Source organism: Sylvia atricapilla, chromosome 3 (genome assembly GCF_009819655.1).
Source record: "Sylvia atricapilla isolate bSylAtr1 chromosome 3, bSylAtr1.pri, whole genome shotgun sequence".
NCBI classification, from domain to species: Eukaryota; Metazoa; Chordata; class Aves; order Passeriformes; family Sylviidae; genus Sylvia; species Sylvia atricapilla.
In genome coordinates this window covers 82,808,269-82,832,799 of record NC_089142.1, presented here as the reverse complement: position 1 = coordinate 82,832,799, position 24,531 = coordinate 82,808,269, and the positions used below count along the sequence as shown (strand labels likewise).

At 49.4% G+C, this 24,531-nt stretch overlaps 2 protein-coding genes across 4 annotated transcripts in view; one reads left to right on the top strand and one right to left on the bottom strand.

Moving 5' to 3' along the window:
- TMEM63B (transmembrane protein 63B) overlaps nucleotides 1-3,811 on the bottom strand; it is a 48,363-nt gene extending 44,552 nt beyond the window's left edge. For all 3 annotated transcript variants that reach the window (XR_010743266.1, XM_066315995.1, XM_066315997.1), the window contains exon 1: nucleotides 3,665-3,811. The gene's annotated coding sequence lies outside the window, so the exon portion shown is untranslated. The remainder of the gene's footprint in view (nucleotides 1-3,664) is intronic.
- A 67-nt stretch (nucleotides 3,812-3,878) lies between these two features.
- MRPL14 (mitochondrial ribosomal protein L14) lies at nucleotides 3,879-14,354 on the top strand. Its single transcript, XM_066316007.1, has 3 exons — nucleotides 3,879-3,939; nucleotides 11,206-11,292; nucleotides 13,696-14,354. The coding sequence occupies exons 2-3, from the start codon at nucleotides 11,219-11,221 to the stop codon at nucleotides 14,060-14,062; spliced, it is 441 nt and encodes a 146-aa protein (XP_066172104.1). The 5' UTR covers nucleotides 3,879-3,939; nucleotides 11,206-11,218; the 3' UTR covers nucleotides 14,063-14,354.
- The last annotated feature ends 10,177 nt before the right edge of the window (nucleotides 14,355-24,531 follow it).

The following is a 24,531-nucleotide window of genomic DNA, read 5'->3' as shown; positions in this document are numbered from 1 at the left end:
TTCTGCATCTCTCATAGCAAGCCAGCCTCAGGCTTCCTGCAGCTAATCTGTATTTGGAGCAGAGGGCAGACACCCAGCTCCATGCTGGAAGGACATGAAGTAAGAAGGCAGTGCCAACCACAGGCCTCCAGGCTCAGAGAAAAGCCATTTTATACCACAAGCCTTTGCTCTACAAGCTTGGCAGCGACTTCATGAATCTCACCCTCTCCTGTTGCAGAATGTGTGCATACATATGCAATTCTTTCTCATTCCTTGACTTTAATTTTTCTCCTTTTAACCAACTTTCTAGGCAATGGATCAAGGCCTGTCCCCCAGCTCACTACCCTGGATAAGCTGGAATGCTTCTGACAGATGAAGGCTGCAGGCAGAGAGATGCCTCCTGAAAAGGCCATGCCCAAGGCAGGCCCTGCACACACCAGCTTGCCCTGAGGATAGGAAGGTGAGGAGTCCTTCCCAGCAGGGGTCTGAACTGTACAGGGCACAGGAAAGAGGATGACTGCAGTTCCAGGCAGCAGGCACTCCCACACTGAATACAGAGCTACCTTCAGACAGGGACCTGTCCTACAGTGCAGTCCTTTGGAGCTAGAGCATCAGGACCTGCAAGATCAAAGCGGCAGAGGGACACAGGGACCCCCACCTCTATCTATTCCTGGAAACCTGCATTTCAGTTTCCAGCTCAGCCTGCAAGCAGGGTTGAGGCTCCCCAGGCTCATTTCCAGAAGCCAGGATGAAGAACAGACAGCTGTATTGAGATCAGACATAGCCAAACCTTCCTCTGACTCATTTGGTATCTCAGAGGCCATAGCCCATTCAAGCCTCTGTCACTCCCTGTCCCCCCTCCCCAAAACCTCCTGAGCCATCAGGAAAGACCTGAGACCCTGCAGAGCCAGTTCAGGCAGTAGGAAATCTGCCCCTTTGCTTTGAGGCTCCAAGCAGGGCCTCTGCCTCCTTGTATGAGAGGCAGTGTGGAGAAGAGGCAGCAGGCTGGCACACCGGCCATTTGCTGCAGGAGCTGCCCGATGATGGGGGTGGGGGTGTGCATCTGCAGGGCTTCACACTGTGGGTACCCAGCAAGCTCTCAGCGGCAGGAGAGGAGCAGCCTAAGGGACTGTCACCAAGAATTGCTTGATTCCCACCCTCTGGAAAGCAGCTAGATTAAAAAAAGCCTTTATGGTCCTGTCATTCAAGGACATGGAGGCAAATTCCATTTTCCAAACATTCCCATCATCTTGTCTCATCTGTGCATCACAAAAAGCCCCGGGGAAGATCCAGTCCCAGCCTTCAGCAAGCCTTATCATCCTTGCCCATCCCTACCCACGGCAGAGCTCTCAGATGCTTTGATATGCAAATCAGCCACAGGATCCATAACCAGCGCTGTCTGCAATTAACAGCGCACACGGAGTGTCCTACAGCCAGGGCCTCCTCCCTCCCCAGGCACCACACGGCTGCGCAGGCTTCACGTCAGATGACAAAGGTCCCGACTGTCTTCGGTGGGGGCAGGAGGTGCTGCCTGCAGTCCTTGGATTTTCAGCACACAGTCTTGCCCTGGCCAGCAGGATGGAGACGGGGCACTCAGAGAAGGGATGCAGGCTGGGGCTGCACCGCGGTGTGGATGGGCGGCTGCCGGCAAGATGCTGTGGGGCTCCCAGCAAACTGAGGCTCACTCTAAGTGTCATTAGCAACAGACAAAGAACTGGGCCTGGGCATTGCTCAGGCTTTTATTGCAAACCTCAACCTACCTGGGATTTCCTGAAGTTGTAGTTCCCAGAATGAAGAGATTTTATGAAGATTTTTTTTCCCATGTAAACAATATAAAAGCCCCTCCAAGCAAGTTCCTAGCTCATTTTATTATTGCAGAAAGCCGAAAAATATAACCAAGGATATTTTAAAGCCCAGAAAGAAAAAAAAACAAACAACCAAACAACAAACCCCACACAAACTAGGAGCACAGCACACAAGACTTTTCTTTTCTTGGCTCAACTCATGGCTTCAGAAAAATTCAGGGTAGTTGCACTGCACTCTGGTCAAAGAACAAGAAAATGGAGCATTGCAAAGCCTCGTGGCGATGCCTTCTTGACATGAAAGATGACACTCTCAAAAAATACACTAGCTTCAGTTCCTTCCAAGGTTACCCAAAGCAGGAACAGACAAAAATAGAGTAAACTTAGTGTAACAAAACATACTTATGAATCAAACCAGAGCCTCTTCCCAACCCCCTCAAAGGCATCTTCTTTGATGTTTATTTTGCTCTTATGGTATCCAGGTGAAGATTGCAGAATGGACTTCTCTCCCCATAAAGATAGCGTATTCCTGCTACTAAAATGCTCAAGATGAGAAAGGTCTTCCTGGGTAGATACCAGCTAATTGCAGCCATCATTAGAAGTAATGCTTTGCTATTTCTGGTTGAATGGAGTCCTCCTGGAGTCAGTTACGAGCTGAGTGGTTAGCTCTGCGCTCCCTCAGATGCATTAAGAGTAATAAAAGCTATTAGTGACTGTAGAGTGCGATTGTTTGGAAGGGAGGTGCACTGGTCCCTGCCATGCACTTGCAAAGGCTCTGTCCCACACTCAGGTGCGGCACCGGCAGCACCACCCAAAAGGCACCCGAGCCATGCAACCCTTCAGTAGCTTTGTGACCCCTGCTAATGGGATGCTCCTGCCCCACAGCCCATGGCCTTGCATGTATACTTCCTCCAGGGAATGACACCACAGAGCAGGATGCTTTCACAGTAACAGACAAATCCAGTAGAGAGGGAATGTACTAGGACTAGCTTCTAATATCAAGAGGAGCAAAGGAGGGAGGTGCCCAGAACCTCAAATTCCCAGAACACCTGCTCTCCATCCAGCTGAGATCTACCAAACCTGCTGAGAACACCGGGCTGACTGCAGCCACATTGCAGATTTTTGGCGTGATGCCCCCTCCAGCAGGTAGCTACATGAAGGGTGCACTCTACGGCAGGAGGAAAAAACATGGTTTGCTGATGTGGAGGAGCTGGCGACTGAGACAAGAGCAAAAAGCTTGGCTATCCAGCCACGACATGAGCCATATCCGATAGCCCTTTGTCAAGTATTTCTCAGGGGAGGAGAAACGGTAATATCGGAAACCTGCCCGCTACTCCCACCACCCTTAGAACATCCCTCCTGCCTCCCTGCTGCTCTCCCGCACAGCGCTGCCTGCAGGAGCGGTGGGGGGCGGGCAGGCAGCTCTCCGCGCCCGAACACGCACAAAAGCGTCGACCGCAGAGGAGAGGGGCGCGCCGCGGGCAGGGGCCCCCCGAGATGTACGAGTCCCGTTACCCGGCAGCAGCCGAGGCGAGAGACGACAGAGGACAGCCGCTCTGGGGGACAGAAGGAAACCCCGGGCGGCCTTGAGGCGGCCCGGGCCTCTCCTCGGGCGCCGCTCCGGGCGCGCCCCCCGCCCCGCTCCGCCCCAAGATGGCAGCGGCGCCCCCGGCCCCGGCCGCCCCCACCGCGGGCTCGGCGCAACGGCCGCGCCCGGCCCGACTCGGCCCGGCCCGGCCTGTCCTCAGCGCGGCCTGAGGCACCACCGCGGACCCCCCCGCCCCCATCCCCGCCTGCAAAACCCCTCTGAGTCTAGAGCAGCAGCGGCGGCCGCCGAGCCCCGCCGTGCCCCAGCTCCCGCCCGCTTACCGCCGGCTCCTTACCCCGTGTCAAGCGCGGACGGGCTCCCCCCGGGCCGGGCCGGGCCGGGCCGGGCGCTGCGGTACCGCGCTGCTCTCCGCCGCCCTCGGCAGCGAGCGGCGACCGCTGGGCTCGGCTGAGTTCGGCTCGGTTCGGCTGCGCTCGGCGGGGGGCGGGGCCCGGCTGTGGGCGGGGCGCGCAGCCGCCGGCTCTGCACAGTGGCGGGGGCGGGGCCGCGGCGCCGCGCGTGCGCACGGGGGCTGCGCCGGGCGGTAGGGCGCGCACGCTCCACGCGGAGGTGCGCGGTGGGGCCTGGGGGGCGACGGGACGGGACGGGACGGGACGGGACGGGACGGGACGGGACGGGACGGGACGGGACGGGGGTGGGAGTGCGAGTGCGAGTGCAGCGCAGCGCAGCGCAGCGCAGCGCAGCGCAGTGCAGTGTAGTGTAGCGTAGCGTAGCGCAGCGCAGCTCGGTACCGCAGCGCCCAGCAGGCCCGGTAGAGGGCCTTGCCCCGCCGCCCAGCCAGCCTGCTGCCGGTGTGCTGGCTTTTTCACGGGGCTGGCTGGCTCCAGGCCCTCACACGGCGCTGTGGCCAAGCGGTTCGGGGCGCAGACGGCCCCTCTCAGCCCCCGGGCGTTGGAGTTGTGCGGCTGCCGTGCTCGCCTGTGGCCCCCGGTCCTGGCCGAGCCCTCCTTGCCCCGGGTCCCGGCCCGGCCGCCCGTGCCGTGGAGGGAGCCGCTTGCAGGTGCCCCTGGTGCCCTGTGCGCAGGGCTTGGAACGCGTCAGCCCTGAGCATGGGCTGCTGCTCTGGAGGGACGGAGAAACGCTGTCCCCGAAGATGCGCTCAGGAGTTGGAGTGGCGCTGGAGTGGCACGCAGCGCGGCAGTGGGTGGTGACATCGCACGAAAGCGGCTGGGGCTGGAGCCTGTGTGTGGCTTGCACGCTGTGCTCCCACTGAACTGCAGTCCGTGCCTCCGCAGTGGGGCCTGGGGAAGAGCAAAAACACTCTCCAGAAATTTCTGCATGTTCAGAGAGTTTCTTTGCTTAGAATTCGTGTGGGGCTGCGATGCTGGGGTTAGGCTTTTGTGGGTATGAGTAGTCATGAAGCAAAGTTAGACCGAAATTCCTGTGTCCTGACAAGTGTGGCATTTATTCATGTGTGTCATGGGGACTCGGGAAGTGTGGGCACTAGTCTGTGCTCTCCTGGTAATTCTTCAAAAATCTCTTTTGGAGGTCCAGTGAGTAAGGGCGGGGGGGGGGGGGGCAGTTGGGGGAAAAGACAGTATGACATATTTCTTAAAGGCATGAATAACTTCATCTTTGTAGTAAAAACAGGTGGGCAGGCCAGCCTTTTTAACAGCAGGACACAGATGCTCATCTGAGCTCTGTTGGCTTCTCTGGTTCTAGAGCTCTCCAGGCTTGCCTGAGAGCATTTTGTTTGGAAGGAGAGAGACTGAGTTAAGGGAAGTTTCTGAGCAAGAAATGAGGCTAATACCACCAAAGCTGCAGGTAGCTCTGTGCTGCCCTGTGATGTGAGCATACCTTTGTCTCCAGGTCATGTTTCTCTTAAGCCCAAATTCTGACAGCATTAGGCATCCTTTTCTGGTACAGCTTTATCAAGAAGACCTAGAATGACTATCGTATTTTGTTCTGTGAATAGCTAGCCTAGGTCAGTTGTTCCTGACTTTTTTTCATGCTCGAGACATAGCTATACACCTTCTCTTCCTTCTTGTTTGTACTCTCCTTGCCACAGCTCCCCCGTGGTTACTACTGTCAGGGTTATGATTGCACCTTACTGGTTTGGGGCCTGGCTACCCAGGTCGGGGCTGGGAACCAAATCTGGTCTTGTGGCTTTCCACCATTGTTCTGCTTCAGACCTCAATACTTCTAAAACCAGGAAAGAGACGTTTAAGAGGTGATAGCAGTGTAAAATTTCAGAGAATTGCCCGCATTATTGTATTCACATGTAGTTCCCAAAAGGCAGAGACAGGGGAGGGACCTTTCTTGGCTTCGCCTCAAATGCCACAGGCCCACCAGAGAGAACTTCTGGGGCTAATCCAGTACCTGCTTTACTGCTCATTTCCTTTTACTTCACATAGATAGTTGTCCTCTCTGTAGCTTAATTTCCTGCTGGTACACTGGGAATAACCCCTCCCTATTTTAGTACAGTATTGTGAGTATGAATATATAGAATGATTTTAGATGTTTGGATATTAGAACAATAAGTATTATAAGTACTTTAGAGTTCTGACTTCTGGATACTTAAAATGTCAAAAGTAAGTTTTATTTTAAAGGTATGCAGCTCTTTTGTTATCTGCCATTCCTGATGGTGGTCTGGAAAATGAAGTTAGTGTGTTTTCCTTGAAAATTCTTAACAGATATACCTGTAATGAGTCTCTGTTGGTAACTTGGATCAGTAAATATCCTGATTAATAGCTAATCCTATTCATAAACAGATTTAAAAAAAGACTTAATTCCTCTTTGTGGATGCTGGCCTTTTTGTCTGTCATTAATGTAAAACCAATTATGCCTTGGTAATGAATATCTTGTGTATTTTTAACACATGCAACCCATAATCACATTGTTTCCTTTATGAGGAGGCCTGTGAATGGATTGAGTCCCGTAGTTCACAGCTGGCTCCTGCAGCTCACTGTGGCAGACCTATAAATAGACCTGCAGTGGCAGAGTAGGGATTTAGGCATTTGCGTTGTGTACTGTCTTGGGTTTATTTCCTGTGTTTTAATGACTGATGACAGATGCAGTTCCAATCTTTATGGTGCCTGGAGCATGTCTGGTTTGATCTTTTAAAAGAATAAAGGTGATGTTGGTCCCCACTGTTTGACTGTGCAGATCAGGTCACTGCTATAAAAGTGAAGAGTATTTTTACCTGGTGTTTTTTGCCTTTGACAGCAGGTTTTGGGTAGTTGGCCTCACCATTTGCTTTGCAAGATCCATTGGTTTTCCGTGGGGGCTGTCTGTGTGAATGAGTTAGGAAAGAAGGAAAGGAATAGCTGAATGATTATGGAATTACAGATCTTGGGAATACAGGGAGGAGGGGTTAGTTCCAAAACTTGTGATTGAAAGGAAAGTAGTACTGGATTGCCAGTTAACAGCATTCTTTAAAATTACATTTACTCTAGGATGCACGCAAGGTGCCTTGACTGTTTTTTAGGGTGTACACCACTGGTAAGAACTTGGTCAGAGCTGTTGCACCGGCTTCTGGAGTGTTCAGATGCAGACCTTTTCAGCTTTACAGCTCCCATGGCTGTATTAGTAGAGCAGATTCATGCAGACCATTCTTGGGAAGCACACCAGTGTTTTTGCTGAAATGACAAGAGATTCTTTTCTTGTCAAAATCTCCTGTTGTTTCTTTGAGATACTGTCACCACATAAGTCTGGGTTAGCAGGGGAAGAAGTCCCAGTCTTGTGTTGTGCCACATTCCATTGCAGCAGTGTTCATGCGCCTTCAGGTTGAGCTGGATCAAGAAGCTGAAAACTGTGAGTGATTTACATAAGTGCTAAAGCCAGCATAAGGGAAGTGATGGAAGTGTGTGTTGGGGAGACACAGGGCTTCCTTTCTTGTGCTGTGTGCTCTGATATTCATTCAAAGTGAGTATGTAATCCTGTCTTCCTTGTCTGGCACATGTCTGGCTCTGTATCAGTTCCCTAAGGTAGTCTGCTCATGTTTGCATGCATTTGATGAAAATACTGTACATGTATCTTTTGTGTTTTCCAATTTTATTAGCTGGGATGAAACTCTCCAGAACTTCTCCATTCAAAAGCCACTCAAGATTGCAGTAAATATAAGTTGGTTCTTTAATATCAAGGAAAACCACTGAAGGTGATAGCTAGAGCACTTGAAAATGCTGCAGTGGGTAAATAATTTCCAGACCTTTATAACTGGTGAAGAGTTTCTTTGTTGAGCAGTGTTGGAATTTTATGTCGGTCTTTTGCATTGGATGGAGTAAGGCTGAAGGGCCCTTGAGAAGAGTATTTGCAGTAGCAGGATATTGCATGCTCAAAAGTAATTCAGTGAAGTAGAAATAGGGTCATTTTAGTGAATATTGGATTAAAAATTTCCTCACCCTTTCCTGAATGTTACTTTGAGTTCTTGTCTGAGGTCTGTGATAACTTTTAACAGGTATGTGGAGAGAGGCAAAGTTGTCACTGTGACTGTGATTTTCATGAAATGGAGCCACTATTAAAAATTAGGGACAGCAGGGTAGAAACAGCAAGAGTTTCCTCTGCATGGTTCTTTATTGCTGCTGTGTCAATATTATATCAACAGTTGTCTTTGTGCTAGGTGTCTCATTTTAGGATAGTGTCTGTTTAAATACTGCTCTTGCCTAGCATGAAAAACTTGGAAATTAATCCTGCTTAAGCAGGAGATTGGACTAGATGACCTCCAAAGGTCCCTTCAAAGGTAAATACTTGGTCAGGAGTGTATTAGTGACGAAGTACTAAGCGAGTGGTTGTCTTTCGCTTGTCCAGGGTATTTTGGAGTGCACTCCTGCCTGTATCAGTTGGACAGTACCGATGGCAGACTTCTGGGAATTCCTACAAATTTTCCTGTGCTTGAAGGTTATGGGGTTACTCTTCCCATAAACTTGTGAGCACTGAAACCTGGTGACCTGGAGAGAGCCAGAAGCAAACTTGGATCATATGCATTCCTGTGCCTAAGTGCGGCTTCCACTGAGTCTTTTTAAGTTGGTGTGAGGCAAGTGTGCTGGGAAGGAGAAAAGTGCTGGGGGCACTGGGCTGAGGGCTGTCATCGATTTATAGCAGCTCTTCAATTTTGGCACCAGCTCGGAGTGTTTGTGTGGCAGCACCAAGTGTGGGCAGAGTGAATGGTTTCTGTGCCCTTCAAAGTTTACTTGTTTGGTGATTAGCAACTCCACAGGGGGAAACTGAGGTCAGGAGAAATGAAGTTCACAGCCATAGAGGGATCAAACTGGGGCTGGGGCTGGTTGAGGAGCACCTGGAGACAGACCCAGACTGGAAAGGAAAGGAAACTGGCATGTTACAATAGCTGAAGTTGTGATTCACTCTGAACACACTTGCACCCTTGAATGCTGTTCTTCATGCCATAGATGCATTCTTCCATTCTCCCCACTCTGAACCCTCCTGCTAATGGGAAGCATCCCCCGTTTACTCAGTTGCTAACAGGATGCTTCATACCAAATAATCAATCATGCCAAAATTTCTTAGCTTGTGACACCTCTTAATGTGCTGAGGAATAATTCTTAGCTAAGAAGGGGGTACTGAGTCATCTGGAAAAATAAACAGTCCTTGGACACTTAATGCTGTTGATGCTTCCGCTAGTAGTTTTGTAACTTCAAACCTTCGCTGCTGCCACGGGGTAGAAACAAACAGTGACTTCTCCAAGGAGGGAGGAGTGAGTTCAGAGTTGAGGCAGCACTTTAGCACAGTTTAAATGTGCTTTAAGCACATCTGGCTATGCTGGTCCTGATGCTGCTGTCCCTTTGACAGCAGGCAGGGCCTGCACCTGTGCCTGCCTTGTCATGAGCCTACAGACCTGTTGGTCTTACGTTGTGGTGAGGATGAGCAGACACACCTTCTCCAGCCACCAAGGCTACCATGCCTGCTAGGAAATAGAGGTAGGGGTGACAATGAGGTCCATGAAAGACAACAGTGAGGCCAACTTGCTGCTGCTTGTTTGAGTTTTGTAGAGGGATCCAAAGGCTCCTTGTAATTCTGGAGGAAGTAGGAGCATTATTACCCACCGAGTCTGAATTTCACATGGGGAGACAGCACACTCATGTGCAGAACAGGACACAGGCAGATGATGGGCTTAAAGCAAGTCAGCATAGTTGAACTTGCTTAGAAACCTGAGCAGCAGCAAGGCCAGGTATTGGACCTTGACTGCCAGCAGCACTGTAAATGCAACAGGGCCCTGCTGTCATTAGGATCACAAGCTAGGTAAGGAGGTGGCATAAACACAGCCTTTTTGGAGTCTCATTTCAGAGAGAAGACAGTGTTGGCACACCCTTGACTCACTTGATGATTGTCTACCCCAGAGAAAAGTTTGGTTTTTTTAGTTTGGTTGGTTTTTTATAAACAAATATAGGCTTTGGCTATTGCTGTTCTCTTCCAAACTTGCCCATATGACAGAGTTGTTTTTCCACCTGTGCTTTGCTCAGGTAACACCACTCAAAATTGTTGTATTGCACGTGTCCTGTTGCTCATTGTGCTCTCAGTTAATGCTGTGTAGAACAACTGCAAACCCGAAAACTTACATATGTCCCCAAGTAAGCAAGCACATTGGAGAAAAAAAGTAATAAAAGAGAGAGTGAAGTTTTAGGCTGGACTTGGTTATAATAAGAGCTGTGGCATTGTCTGTTGGAAGGCTCTGTGGGTATTTTTTTCTCCCTAGAGAAGTTAACTCAGCTTTGTTTTAAAAATAAAAGTTTAAAAAATGGCTTTACAATATATTACTATAGTTTGGCCCAAAACTCATCAGAACTGTCAGAGAGATGATGTCAATGGATTTTTAGTGTTTGCTTTAGAAAGGAGAGAAGCAGAGCATGTGTTGGTTACACTGCCAAGGTCACAGCAAGCAGTGTCACATGGTAGTAGCTGCAGTCAGGTGGAAAGTCTTAGCTGTACCTGAGCTGTCCCAAAAGAGGACTGGCTCTAGGTCCATGTTGTTTCCTCCCTTGTCTTGGATCTGCTGGCATAACCACCTGGGTCATCGCTCCCTTAATGATGTTTGGAAAAGTGATCAGCATTCAGATAAGCCTTTGTGACTGCACAGGCAAGCTGGTCCCCATCAGTGTGACAGAATGAGGTTAGGGAGCTGCCATAGATGTAGGCAGGGAAGAGGGTGTGGCTCTCAGTCAGAGGTTACCCTTGTAACCCAGGCTGCTGCAGTCAGGGTGGTGTACAGTGTACAGCAGCATTGAGCCAGCACTGTAAAGTTACAGGGAACTCCTTTCTTTCTCTGGGCAGACTGAACAGGGCAAGACTGGCAGCAGTGTAACTGTGGTCTATAAACAGGCTTCTTAACACACCTTTGTATGCTAAGAGAGTGTGTGCTCTCACCAATGGAGCTCTGGCTTGTTTCTTGTCTGGAAAATTGTTTCCTGAAGCTGTGATACAGCTGCCAGTCTGTAGATTTTTTGGCCTTTTACTTGGTTTTGTAGGTAACCTTGGTAGCTTTTACAAGTGGCCATGATGGCTTTTACTGTGCACCACAGCCTCTAAATCAGTTCACATCTGAAATTCTCAAACCTGCTTCTTGTTACATCATTCACAATGCACGCAGAAGGGCCCTTACCTCTGTGTATGGGAAACTGCAATGCAGTGATACTGAATCCAGCTTTGTAGTATATGTGTCTGAATTACATTGCCTCCTGAGTTCAAGCAGGGGTTATAGATCTGCTTGTAGTGTGCTGCAGATGCTGCTACCACTCTGTGTCCTGTGGATTGCAGCATCTGAATAGTTGCTGAGGCCCTAGTGTGTGACTCACGTAAAGGAAAGAAAGCAAACCAAATCCTGTCCATTTTCCAGAGTTAATAATTCTTTTGTTTCTTATGCAGACTTGGTTACCAAATGGCTCTCTTGAATAGACGACTTGGTTTACCTTTAACCCATCTAACCAGTGCCGTGATCCAACGACAGTTCAGGTAACTTTCAAATTCTGCTTTTGCTTTCTTCAGAATGTTTCATGATTGAATGAGATGCTGTTAAACAGATCAAAAATAAGATACAGCATTTGCAATTCAAAAGGGTAATTAAAGAAGAAATTAAAAAGGAAAAAAGAAAAAAAAAAGGAAAAAAAATTAAAAAAAGAAAAGTTAAAAATGAAACCTCACAGTTGTCCTTTTATAGGTTGAAAAGTGATCCCAGACACTCCATTTACAGGTTCCTGGCAGTCTGAACTCTGCATTTTCATGTGTGTGTAAGGAGGCTTTTAGGCCTTTGAAAGCAATACACGAGTCTGCAAGTAGAAGTTAAAAGTGTCTGTGTTTCTCATGCAAGTGCAAAAAAGCCAACAGTGAGCCCCTGCTGATGCAGAACCAATTACAATGCTTAAAGTTATTCAAGAGTTTAAGTTACTTAGAATAAAAATAATCTGAAAAAATACTTTCTCATATTTTACAGTGTCTATTTAGTTATTTTTCTTTTGTTTCAGGCTCTAGCCATTTCAAGTTTTAGATTTGTGGACTTCACATTTTACAGTGCCTTGCACTGACTTTAGCACTTAATCCCACAGTACACTCTGCCAATTTGGGGAATCTCTATAACTCTTTGAAGAGTCCGGGCTTCAGTTTGAAGGATGAGAATAGTTCATTCTCAGGACTGTCGTCTAAGAGGGGATTAAAACAATGCTCAGGGCTAGGTTTTGTGATAGCCCTGGGAGCTATCCAGAAGAGGCATCCAGGTCTTCCTGCCTTTATCTGTATGTGGGCTGCATGAGAGCTTTGGCCAATATACATTTAAAGCATATGTAATTGACAATGAGAGGGAGGTGAAGTCTAGTCCATAAAGATGAGCAGGACTTCAAAAATCATAATGGGGAGACCTTTTCTTTGTGGGGTGTTGCAAGATTGTGGCAGAAATGAAGGAAAAAAAGGGAAAGAAAAAGTTCTCCCAGTGCAGTTATTCTTGTCTAGTGATTTCTGGACAGTCAAATTTATATCTGTTTGCTACTGCTGTGTTGTACACTTGGTCCCACAGAGTTTCTCCCTGCTTCTTTAAGTGACAACACTTACCTTTTTCAGCCTCCTCCCTTCTGCCTTTCCTGTTGTGTGGCTACAGATGGTGGGCAGAGGAGAGAGTGTGGTGTACTGCAGTTCCTGCCAGAGGATGGGATGGGATGGGAGAGGGTGGCTGCTTGCAGAGATTAGTGGCTTCTAAGAGAAAAAGGAAAACTAAAGTGGGCCTCTACTGTGGGAAACAGATCTTGAAAGGCAGTGCTTGACCTCTGGACCAGTTGGACTAATGCATACTGACTCCACTGGCCTTCCTTCACCATGTATAAAAATATCTGCTTCAGCTGATGTCCATCCATACCACATTTGGTGTGCATGCTCAGTTTTTAGGCAGCTTTGCAAATACGGGCCCTTCCTCTTCTAAAAGGGCTGATGGTCCCTATTTACACACTTCTGAAAAACAAGATGAATGGTTAGATTACTTCCATATGCTGTCACTGAGTAGTTCAGCTGGCAGCAGGCTGGCATTCCAGCTGCTCTGGCCAGAATGTTTCTAGTATCTCACTGCAAGGCAGCTGTATAGGAGCAGAAAGGATCTTCCTGCTTTTCCAGTGGTCTGTGTTTGTGTGTCCTTTGAAGACAAGCAACAAATCACTTGAGCTTAAGCTCACTGAGTAAAAGAATAATGGTTTCTGTAAGGAAGTATGTTCCTGCTGTTCCCAAGTATATTCAGAGTCAGACCTAACAACTTAGTATTGTGCAGTTCATTTATGTTGTTTCTTACTCCTGCAAAGCAAGCATACAGAAGAGATTGTGTCTCTCTGGATTCCTTCCACATGGGGAAGGTGGTGATCTCTTAGATTCTAGTTGGGAATAGCTTAGCACAGTCACAGCAGGACCTCAGAGGTCTTACTGAGAGCAAAAAAACTGTGAGACATAAACTGTGGTCATAAAAATCCTTGGTGCTGGGGACTGTGTACAAGATCGAAACAGTTTGACTTGAGTCTTAGCTTCTGCAGGCTGTTTTAAACAGAAGTGACCACTTTTTTTTTGCTTGTAGATTGAAGCTGGGTCATCTGCAGTTGCTAAAAAGCCCATGATATGCAAGCCACTCTTCAAGCCATCTTTCAGTTGTGTTTTGGAGCCGAAAGGTCATTTTATATTTGACATTTAGTAAAGAGTGTGCAAAGCCCAAAGCAGCATCTGGCTGTCAAAGAGCACATTGAATGCAGTCAATGTGTCACCCATACAGTATATATTTGTTGCTGGCACCTTCTGAGCGGCTTGTGTAACGACAAGATTCTGTGCTGGGTTTGCCTCTGCTCCGCAGGGATTACTGAGATCTGTCTCTCATTCTCTCCTGTCTTTTGGTAGCATCACCGGAGCGTGCCGAGCAATACAGAAACTGACCCGCGTGCGAGTGGTGGACAACAGCACCTTGGGGAACACGCCGTACCACCGGCCACCAAAATGCATCCACGTGTATAACAAGACTGGAGTGGGCAAAGTCGGAGATAAGATCCTTCTGGCTATCAAGGGAGAAAAGAAGAAGGCTTTAATTGTAGGGCACAAGATGCCTGGCCCCAACATGACGCCTAGATTTGATTCCAACAATGTCGTACTCATAGAAGATAATGGAAATCCAGTAGGGACTAGAATAAAAACACCAATACCCTATACACTGCGAAGAAGAGAAGGCGAGTTCTCCAAAGTATTGGCCATTGCCCGCAACTTTGTATGAGTGCTGAGAGAGGTCTTCAGCGATCCTTTTATATCATTTCATACAGTAGCTGTTCCTTGAGCCTATTCCAGAAACTGGTGAAACATGAATAAGCTGATGTTCATCAAGAATCTCTCCTGCCTTTTAAGGATTTCAGGCAATTAATTTAAATATTGAAATAGTTTCTTTTTCTCCAAAAGAAGGCTGGTTTATTTCACGAAACACCTGCAGTATGTTTGGGAAACGGTCCTTCACCCTTACTCCTCCTGTGGTGTTAATCTGGTTTGTCATCATTAAAAAGAGAACATGAAAATCCTTGTCCTGTGTTGCTTATGCTCTCTTTTCCCTATTTCTGCCTTTCCCAGTTCCCCAGGAGCAAGACTCAATCCCTGGCCCAGTGATACTGGGAGTCTACAAAGTGGATTCACAAGTAATAGAGTAGGAGAGATTCATAATGAACTATGGGTGCTTCGGGCTCATTCAATAAAAAGACTACTTTCTGTCTTTGCCTAAGAGCAGTATTTAGGAACAGCTAGAACAAGGAGGACATGGTGCCTGCAGCATCAGTAGTGTGTGTCTGAACAGGGCGTACCAGAGACAGGGAAGCAGAAGTAGGAAAGGGAGCTGAAGGCAGAGTCAAAGGGTGAGCTGAGGTGCAGCCTGTGCTCTCCACCTGACCAACCACTGAAAACTTGTTCTCAGATTAGTGAAAGGGCTGGGTTCAGGTTGAAAGGTCCACAAAAAGAAGCTCCCTTTTGGTCTGCTTTTTGGGGACCATTGTCAGACATCATTTTTGGTAGGCTATTGGTGAGATTGGCTGTTCCCCAGTTTCCTAAGTTTAGGCACAGCAGTGGGCAGATGCTACTCTGTTGCTTCCAGGACTGGTTGAGATCCAGGAGCCAAAGAGCTGCTTATCTATGGAGCTGAGCAGAGAGACATGGTGCTTTATGGCTGGTGAAGGGACATCAGTGCAGAGCATTCCTAGACATAGCAGTGTTGGGGAAGAGGGTGTAGGGGATGCAGTCAGGAGGAGTTAGGCCAGTTTGTCACAGGTCTTGTGACAGTCTGGCCTAACTGATGGCTGGCTGCTCCTTGCCCTTCTGCCTCCTCTTCCTGTTATGCTGGGAAAGCTTCTTACTTTGGCTCTGCATTGCCTCAGTCGAAGATCTAAAGAATGCAGTGCTGAGCTATTGCACACTCCAGTTACTCCTTGCAGATGTATCTGCTCCATTGTCCCTACTGTGAAATCCACATTGTCCCTGGAAAAAGGAAGCCCTGGATCCCCTCAAACTCCATTACTCCAGGTAACACACAAAAGATTATACTATAGGTTTAATTTCAATATTAACCTTTAAGTAATGGCACTGTCCCACTAAGTAAAACTTCCTGTAAACTCAGGTTCTGTGGGAAAGTAGGATCATCTGCTGCTGCCAGCGTGTTCCTTGTTTGCTGTTGTCCATGGGCTGGGGAATGTTGGGTGTGCTGCTCCAAGTCCTCTGCGCCCCATGGGCATTTCCTTTATGCTCTGGGCTTGCCGCCTCCGTAGGTGTCTGCCCAATGGCACAGCAGCAGAGTAGATGCTCGCCTGGTTGCAGTCAGTGTTTCCAGTCAATCTGCAGTCAACTTCCAGGAGGAACTCTGTGTGCTAGGACATGTTTATGCTGTTTTCCTAAGTGGGACAGTGAGCCAAGTCTGCATGGCAGTCACAGTGATAGGTGTGACTGGCCTCCCTCCCTCGGCTGGGGTTTGCCTGAGGTGCCACAAGGGCATGGCTCAGCCTGACATCTCAGACATTGCCAATCGCCCTTTTTTTCATGGTTAGATTTGTTTCTGGATCATATTTGGGGTAAAAAAAAATGCTTTTATGCATTTTTAGGGAAAGAGTTTATGTCATCAGTTGCTCTGTGATCTTGCTTTAGAAAACTTTCTGCAACTTTTGAAACTTCTCCAACCATGATAAACATATAAACAAATACTTTCATAATTTTTAATAGCTCATAAGTGAGTTGAAAGGTCTGTCCCAGCCTTCCTGCAAGACAGAAGGAGCTCAGCCTTCCTTAATGTAAATGCTTTTGAGAACAGAAGAGGATGATGCCTTCCACTGACACAGTGCTGGAGAACAGAATTTGAAATAGCACTTGTATGGGGTATTTTGTTTCTGTGCACAGTCTGTGGGTAGAGCTAAAGTGGGGTTCACCCCAGCTGAATACCTCATTCCTGCCTAGCCTGGTTTATAATTTGTCTGAAGGGACACTTTACTGTGAGATTTTTGCTTGGCAACAACTCCGGCCTCAAAGCGTCAACCAGCAGGACCTGGGCGCCTGCAAACAATCATTGTTTTTCTTGTCCTGACCATAGGGGCTATGAATCTCTCATGGGATGCCAGACCCTGCTGTTTGGATATTAAACATTTCACATAATATTTGCTAATAACTTTCCGGCATTTTGCTGAGGAAGAGGTCATGGGGAGAGGGCACGAGAGGAAGCTGGCAAGACAATGCAGCATACTTGAGATTAAAATGTGAAGTGATGCTTTAGTTCTAAGTAAACTGATACATGTGGAACTAAATCCTTAATCTCAGAGCTTAATAAGCAGACATACAGACAGCTAAGCTAAGCATATCCCATAGTGTGTCTCCTGCAGTTTTTACCTGTCTTCCCTGATGAGGAACATAGTCTCAGCAGAAATCCCTTGCCTTTGTTGACAGCTCTGTGCTTGGCAAATTCCAGGTGCTGCCTGTAGCATTATCTCTCCGAGGGGAAAGGGTCAGGCTTGTGGATGGGCCCATAGCCTCCTGCTGCCTCCCATCCCACTGATGTGGGCCCTGCCATGGCTGCAGGATGGTCAGCCCCTGCTGCTCTGGCTGCAGAGCCTGTGCAGGCAGGGGCAGATGGATGGGGCCTTGCTCAGGCTGATGTGGGTTCTCCAGGCTCTCCATCTTTTCCTTTGAGCAGACCCTACTCAAGGATCCTCATTTGCAGGTTCTCTCTTTTGTTTCTGCACAGGGAATAATACCTCCTTGCTCTCAACTTTCAGGCTGCACTCTGCTCTTTTCCATAGCCTTCTGAGCAGTGAGTCAGTGCTGTCCTGGAGCAGCTACTGGGTTTCCTGGGATCTGGCTTGGGGCATCCTTCTTTGGAGTTCACTGAGGCTTAAGTCTATCAAATGGGAGGTTTTTCCTTTTGCATCCATTCTACTAGGAAAGCAGATGTGATTTCATCTCTGTGTAGCAGTTCTTCCTGCAGGTCATTTTCTTGAAGGATGGCTACAGGCAGGTAGAATGATTCCCTCAGAGGAGGAAAGAAAAACCAAAATGCTTCCTATCTTGGCTGCTGCCAGGTCATTCTCTCCTCTGGTCCCTGTTTATTATTCTGCTATTAACATGATCCTCTATCATAAATGAAAAAAATTCCCAGCATGACACATGCTTAGGAAGAGTTCTCCCATCTCCTGTGCAGCTTCTGGAGGAGCTGTCACCTACTGCAAAGGGAAGGGGAAGCCAAAGGCAGAGTCCTGGGGTCTTCTTCCCTCATTGCAAATGTGCCTCCCCCATTCAGTTCCAGCTGGGTCCTTGGGTTCGTGTACATTCCTGTGCATTTGGATATAGGATTTGCATCAGCTGAAGCTCCCAAGAGAGTGCCCATTTGCTGGTGATGGTGGGGACTTCGTGCCCAGACATTCTTCCAAGGGAGTTGGGGAAGAGGTATCTTTTTTTAGGGCGTTCTTCACGGGTACAGAGGGATGGCCTTTGGGAAGATGCTTGCCCATGAAAGACATGTGATGAGGCTGGGGTCTGGAAAAAGACAGGCAAGCACTGGGGATTTACTGGCCGTGAGAAGAGGTGTCCCTGAAAGGAAACGGGCGAGACAGATTATCGTGGAAGGATGCAGCAGGGAGCTGATGTCTTCCATCTGCTTGGAGACTGAGGCTGGGAGGCAGGCGGCCCCGTCTCGTGGCCCTGTGCCAGCAGGGTGGATGGACCCAGAGCCGGGGGAGGCAGCTGGTGACTTTGGGGGCTGAGAGGAGGGGGAGAGAGCTGAAACCTCGGCCGAACTGAGGGTGATGCAGCCGGAGACGGGACGCCTGGCTCGGCTGGCAGGGCGGTGAGCTGCACATCCCCGAGCGGGAGGCTAGATGGCAATGTGGGCGCGACGGAGTGCCCGGCAGCCTGCCCCTAAGCCTGACCCACCACACAGAATGTCCCTCGGCCAGCACGTCCCCGGCCGCCGGCCCGCAGCAGCGCAGCGCAGCCCCGGCCGGCCGCGGGAAGCTCTGCGGGGACCAGCCTGGGCTGCTCCCTCGGGAAAAGCCCCGGGGAGAGCCAGGGAACTCTGACTGCGTCGGAACCCCGTCTCCACGGAAGGTTGCTGGGCAACCAGGGGCGTCAGGGTCTAGGAGGATCACTGCGAAGATCGGTCTGCAAAGCAGCGTTGTCACTCCCCTGGGGCTGGTAGCTGGTGAAGAAGAGGAGGGACAGCAGCGGGATGCTGCTCGTGGATTGCAGAGGGCTGCAAAACAGGAGTCACGGGTGGGCAGCAGGGAGGCACAGCCTGGCTCTCTTGTGAAGCCCTGAGCTGGGCCACTCTCCTGATGCAAAACAGCCCCTCAGAATGCATTGCCACTCCTTGCCAGGGTCTTTCATCTAAAGGCAGATGCCAAATCCTCTACCCTGAGGGAAAGGCATGCCGAGCCTCAGGTTTGCAGGCTGAGCAGCATTTTCCACCCAGCCGCACACAGAAGCAGTGGCAGGACCCTGCTGAGCCCTTCTGATGAGGCAAGAGAGGGCTGTCATTTTTTTTTAAGTGTCTGCATCTCATCTGAAGGTGGCTGTGCTGTTTAGGATTGACATGACCCAGGAAGAGCAACGAGGACAGGGAAACAGCTGGACGCTGGTTTATGTCCTGCAGCTACTGTTCCAGATAGGCAAGGCCAGGGGAAGCGTGTCCATGAAGGAAACTCAATGGGCTGGACACTTGTACTGGGAAATGCAGAGGAGCTAGAGGGTGCAAAGAGTTGGGAGGGAGGGAAAGGGATGGGGTTGGCACCACTGCCAGGGCAGAGGCCCAAGGTTGAAGCTTGCGTGGTTGCTGCCCAAAGGGCTCTTCCCTGAGCACGTTAGCACTAACTACAGCCTTGCCAACTTATTTTCTGAGTAGCTTCTGCTGTTTAACTGCGTAAGAAGTAGGGTGGTGAATGACACTGAATCTAGTCTGAATGCTGTTGCAGTGGTGGAGCTTCAAGTGAGTACGCCAGGCCGGTCAGCTTATCTCAGAACCTGTCAGGGGTAGGGGATGGAAATTTTCCTAGGCCTGTCACAGATGCACCACTAACAAGAAAATAGAATTGGAAAGCACAGGAGTGTCTAGCCTGGAAAGAAGAAAGATTAATGAGGGCTCGTGACAGAAGGATAAAAAAGAAGGATGTGGAGAAAACACATCAGGCACATCCATTCACCCTCTCTGAGAGTGCAGTAGAGGCTGTATTCAATCAAACAGGCTGTCGGAGGAAATAAAAATATCTTTTCTTCATTTTTCCTTTTACCCAAAACACAAGATACCTCATGAAATTCATTGCTCCAGGGCTTCACTGCTTAACAGAGCTCAAAATGAACCTGGGTTCTCACCCCCATGCTGGCTACAGTGAATGTACTCAGTGTGAATAGTACATACACCCTCCCCAGAAGACTGGGAAGTGATGTGCCCAGTTATTGTGGCATGGACGCCAAAGACAGGCTGTCCCTTGGTCCTTGGAAATACGACCTCGCTTTGCATGTGTCTGAAGGCTGTAAATCCCACGAACCAAAAGCAGTTTCTTAAAAATAAACATGCAAGCCCCAAGGTACAACATGGCCTAAGGCAGAGCCTGTGAAGGACACCCAGGGTCTTTTGGTACAAGGCTGTATCCCACATCCTGCTCACTCTCTAGCTCAAATGAGCTGCTCTTCATAGCTATGGCTACAGGTGTGGAGTGTGAGAGGTACTGGTGAGTATTCCTCAGGGCCAAGGCCAAGACATAGACAAAAGTGTCTTCCTCTGATGATGCTCAGTTGCGATTATGGCACCCCAATGTTGTTTCCCATATTAGATGCATCTCTTGGGATTAAAGGATTTGTTGCTCTAGCTTGTAAGACTGGATGCTGACTCTGGATGAGGTAAATCTTCCTCACATTTCTGGGGCAATATGATGCAGTGATTGGAAGGCATAATGGCCCATTCTTGGCTCCAAAATGAGTAATGTTTTGTGGATTGGGAGAGCAGCAGTCAAGCATGCGGGGTGGCATGTACTGCTGGGGGGCATGTTTCACCCACTGCATTCAGGGGATGGGAAGAGCTCAGGTTTTCCCTGGTGTCCTGGTCCTGCCAAGCCTGGTCCTGCTCACTCCAACAGGCACCACATGTTGGGATGGGGCAGAGAGAGGTACAGTGGGGTGAGCGATGCCCAGTCCACTCTGATGGCCCAGTTGCAGTTCCCTGGCGATACTGACAACAGCAGACTACTCTAGGTTCACCAGGGATGGCAAAACCTGAACAGGCCAGAATGTGCTTTTTACTCTTGTGCTTCAGGCCATCCTGAAGAGAGCCCTGCTGAGCGCCCTCAGGTGCTGTTTTGTCCTGACTTTTCACACTTTGCCCTGAGCATCTACCTGGGATGCACGGGAGGCTTGGGAAGGTGGTACCCATCTCCAGTGCAGGAGGGCCTACTACTTCCGCAGGACAAGCTTTTGGGGTTTTATATTTGTGCTTGACTGGAGCAAAGACAGTGGTTGTGTGCTGCCCAGTCACCTGAGCTTTACTTTTAATCACATTTACTTTCCTCTTCAGAACAAGGCTCAAGATTCCCTGTGTGTGTCTGGAGAAGGGTAGGAAAGGCTCCAGTCCACTGGTGGCAGAAAACTCTTTGCTTGGAGAAGTAGAAAGTGAGGAGAGGAGGTGGTAGGATGGTAGATGTTATCTTTGCCCTTGTTACCTGAGCCTGATGCTTGGCTCTTGGATATTCTTCCAGAGGCTCTAGACATCTCCAGGAAGCCTCCAATTCGTGTTTCACAATGCTCACATCTGTAAAGAGCTGGTTTAACTGGCTTCACAAGTCTGACACTTTGCCTTGGCTCTGCGTTGTGGAGGACAGGAATAGGTTCCCAGCAGTGGGGTGGGCTGAGGACATGGGGACCTCCAGGGCATCAAATGCAGCCCTGCAGAGGCAGTTGCCTCATGAAGGCTTGACAGCTTAGGCAGTGAAACCTGGGGAAGAGGGAAGCTGGAGTGTCCTCCTGCCTGCAGGGGAGGATCTCCAAACACCCATCAGGCTCTGTGGGGCGGGATCCACCCTTCCCCTACTCCCTGTACTCCCTTTGCTGCTGGTGTCTCCACTTTGCCTGCCTGCCTTGCTTGCAGGAAAACTCAAGGGCAAAACACTGCCAATGCAGAGTGATGGCTGGCAGGCAGTACCTCGTGTTTCTATAGGAAGCTGAACAAACCCTAAGACTTTTAAGAATGGAGGAATGCAACATTAATGGGCTGCCCTGTGCAAATTTTGGGCCACCTGAGGCTGAGCTCAACTACTTTCTACAACCTCCAGCTACTCCTTTGTGGGTGGCTGAAGGGTGGGGAAGATCCCTGAGAAATCCTTGGCAGATGGCACCACAGGGCAGAGAGAGGAACTGTAGGGAGAGGGGTTCAAGTTCAGAGCAAAGGGCTGCATAACCTGGGAGGCATATGATGAGGTTTTAGAGCAAGTATTCTATGTTGCTCTGATGCTGTGCAAAGGCTGAATGCTTTTGAGACACAAAGGGACTACCACCCCAAGGGACTCCAGAGTTGGTGCGCCAGCTCTGTGTTTCCTGCACTTCAGCAGCCAGGCTTTTACTTACTGTGGAGACAAAAGCTCCCACATGAATTCTGCTTTTTCCTACATGGACTAAGGGGGGTAGACAGGGGCTGTTTATCATGTCTAGGGATTATAGTTACCTTGTTTATGGTAGGGATGTTATTGTAACCCTTTAAACGACGCTATGCAGAACTAGACCAACAATTTGTGTGGACCTTGGAGTATGTCTGAAGTACAGGAATGCTAAGAGAGGTGCAGACTAAACCCAGGCTGCATTCATGGCTCCAAAATTTGCCATTTTGTTATGGGGTGGTCAGTGGATTTCAGCATGCAAGGGAGACTGGTGTTTGCCTTTCTTTCCCCATCCCACTCCTTACCCTAGTTGCTGTCTTGTGCCCATCCCATTCAAATCAGGCCCACACACTGGTGGTACAAGCCCATATGATTACCCAGTCCTTCCTGTACATGCCTCTTACCTCTGATTTCACCAGGTGGGCCTCAAGCCCACCCTATTCTTTCCCCCTCCAAATCACCTGTATTTAAGGGGCCATTCAGACAATAAGCCAAGTCTGATGGTTCCTACGCCCTCGTCTTGAGATGCACCAGATTTTGAGACAATCTGAGGAAGGGGTTACATCACAGAGCATATACTAATGCATATACTTTAGCCATGGGCTCTCTGGTCCCAGAGAAGGCAGCAGGAGTGCTGTGCTGCTGTTGTGTCCCCACCAGTGTTGCAGACCCACAGCAAGGCTCCCAGGTCGTAGCTGACTCAGTTTCATACACCTGGCACTGAATGTGAGGAGTGGATAACTTAGCTAGGGCGGACAATCTCCTCAGCCTGGAGGCTGTTTATTGACCTGTGAGATCAAGCGCTTACCTGGTGGTGTAATGCAGCAGCACCTCACTGGCAACACAGCCCCCTAGCCCTGCCCAAGTACTGCCCAAGTACAGGCACTGTTCACTGGTCTGTCTTTTTAATTAAGAGAATTCAGGAGTTTGAATGGGCTTTAGGCTGACTTTCTACCGAGTCTCAGCCTGGCTTGGGGCCTCATAGGTGCTGGGATCTGCTGGGGCTGTGGCAGCCTGTGGCTCAGCTGCGTTGAGACATCAAACCTGAGCCGAAAGCCCCTGGTGCCATGCAGAAGGGTTAACAGTCTGCTTGCTCCCTCTGTGCTTCAGAGAGCTTTGTTCATTGGAGTATTAAATTCCACAGCTGTAAATAATCTGCAGCAGGAGAGATTATCAAGGCCTTGGGAAGAAGCAGCTTTTATTAATAAGATCAGTTCTCCCTGCGAAGCATCACGTAGCCGCTCTCCACCCTTTCCTCGCTGTCTCACCAGGCATTGCCAAGGTACAGTGGCATAATTTCCCCACCTCCATCCTATGCCACCCATCCTCCTGCCATGCTCCCTCTGTCTTGCTGTTGTTGATCAGTAAATATGGCTCTTCACAGCAACCAGCAGGGCAGGCTAGAAATGCTCCCCACGTTACTTGAGATGTAATTGTGGTTTGACATGGCCAGGCTGCTGCTAGCTGAGGTGGGAAGGTGGTGGGACACATCCTTGCTGGGACAAGAGTGTGCTGCTTCTCGCCATCATGGCACCTGCCTCTGTGACAAACTGGAAGCTGCTCCACATCTGACTCCTCCAGGGTTATGGCTGTGGGCAGGTGCAGCATGCAGGGCCTGGATGTGATTTTCCATGGCTGTCCCAGGAGCAGAAAACAGACCTAGTGGGTGTTTGAATGGAAAAACATTCCTGGTAATTTAGAATCGTGTGGTTTACTGTCTGGGAGCTTTTCCCAGAGCATCCTTTGTGAAGGCAGGAATATGCCCAGGGTGGACTAGGCTCTAGCTAGAAAGCCAACATAAGAGAGGCATTTCAGGATGGACACCAGGGCTTGGTCCTCTTTCAAGCCTCCCAGTCCCAGGGGATTCCTCACTTCTCTGTGAGAAAGAATCCCCTTGCTTGATTCTTCCTCAAACCCTACTCCCCCTCACAAGTAGTTTCTAGTCTTAACACTCACAGCAGTGATGGATCCTCTCTGCCACCAGAGCTGAGAACACAGCAGCTGAGTTTCCAGCAGGACATCAGGCCTTGTGGTAATTCCCACCTACATGAGGAGTCTTTGGCTGTGGTGGCTCCCCACTACGCTGCACTAATACTCCTGGTGCAGGACCCTGCAGAGCTTTTCGATTTCTAGCACAGCTAGAGAGTGAACATGAGGTCCCTGTACACCTATACATCTGTAAGCAGTGCACAGACATCCTCCTTTTCTGCTGGGAAAGGGATTGGTATTCGGGGAGCAGCAAATGCTTTGCGTTTGGGGGAGGGCATACCCCAGTTTGCACCAGGCCTTCAGGACACTGTTAAGCATTGCCAAGAGCACCAGCCCCATAGTAAGGCGTCTGAGAACTGAGCTCACTCTGCCACTTCCCACTTTCCTGGCGAGGCTGCTGAGTTCAGAGCTAACCCTGACAAGGCACATCTTCCTCCCCACCCCCATCACTCACCCAGCTCACTTCTCCTCCCTATATTCCCAAAGAAGTCCGTATCCCGCTAACCAAAGCATCACTTTTAATTAAAATGGTTCCCCTGCGATGCACCATCTGAATGTCTCCAGTTATTCCTGCTGGGGTCCAGCCAGAGGGATGTGCGGGGGC

What these genes read in the sequence shown, in the direction of transcription:
- MRPL14 (XM_066316007.1), top strand. Translation starts at nt 11,219, where the DNA reads ATGGCTCTCTTGAATAGACGACTTGGTTTACCTTTAACCCATCTAACC. An exon ending in GTGATCCAACGACAGTTCAG is followed by an intron (nt 11,293 to 13,695) that starts GTAACTTTCAAA and finishes GTCTTTTGGTAG; the next exon opens with CATCACCGGAGCGTGCCGAG.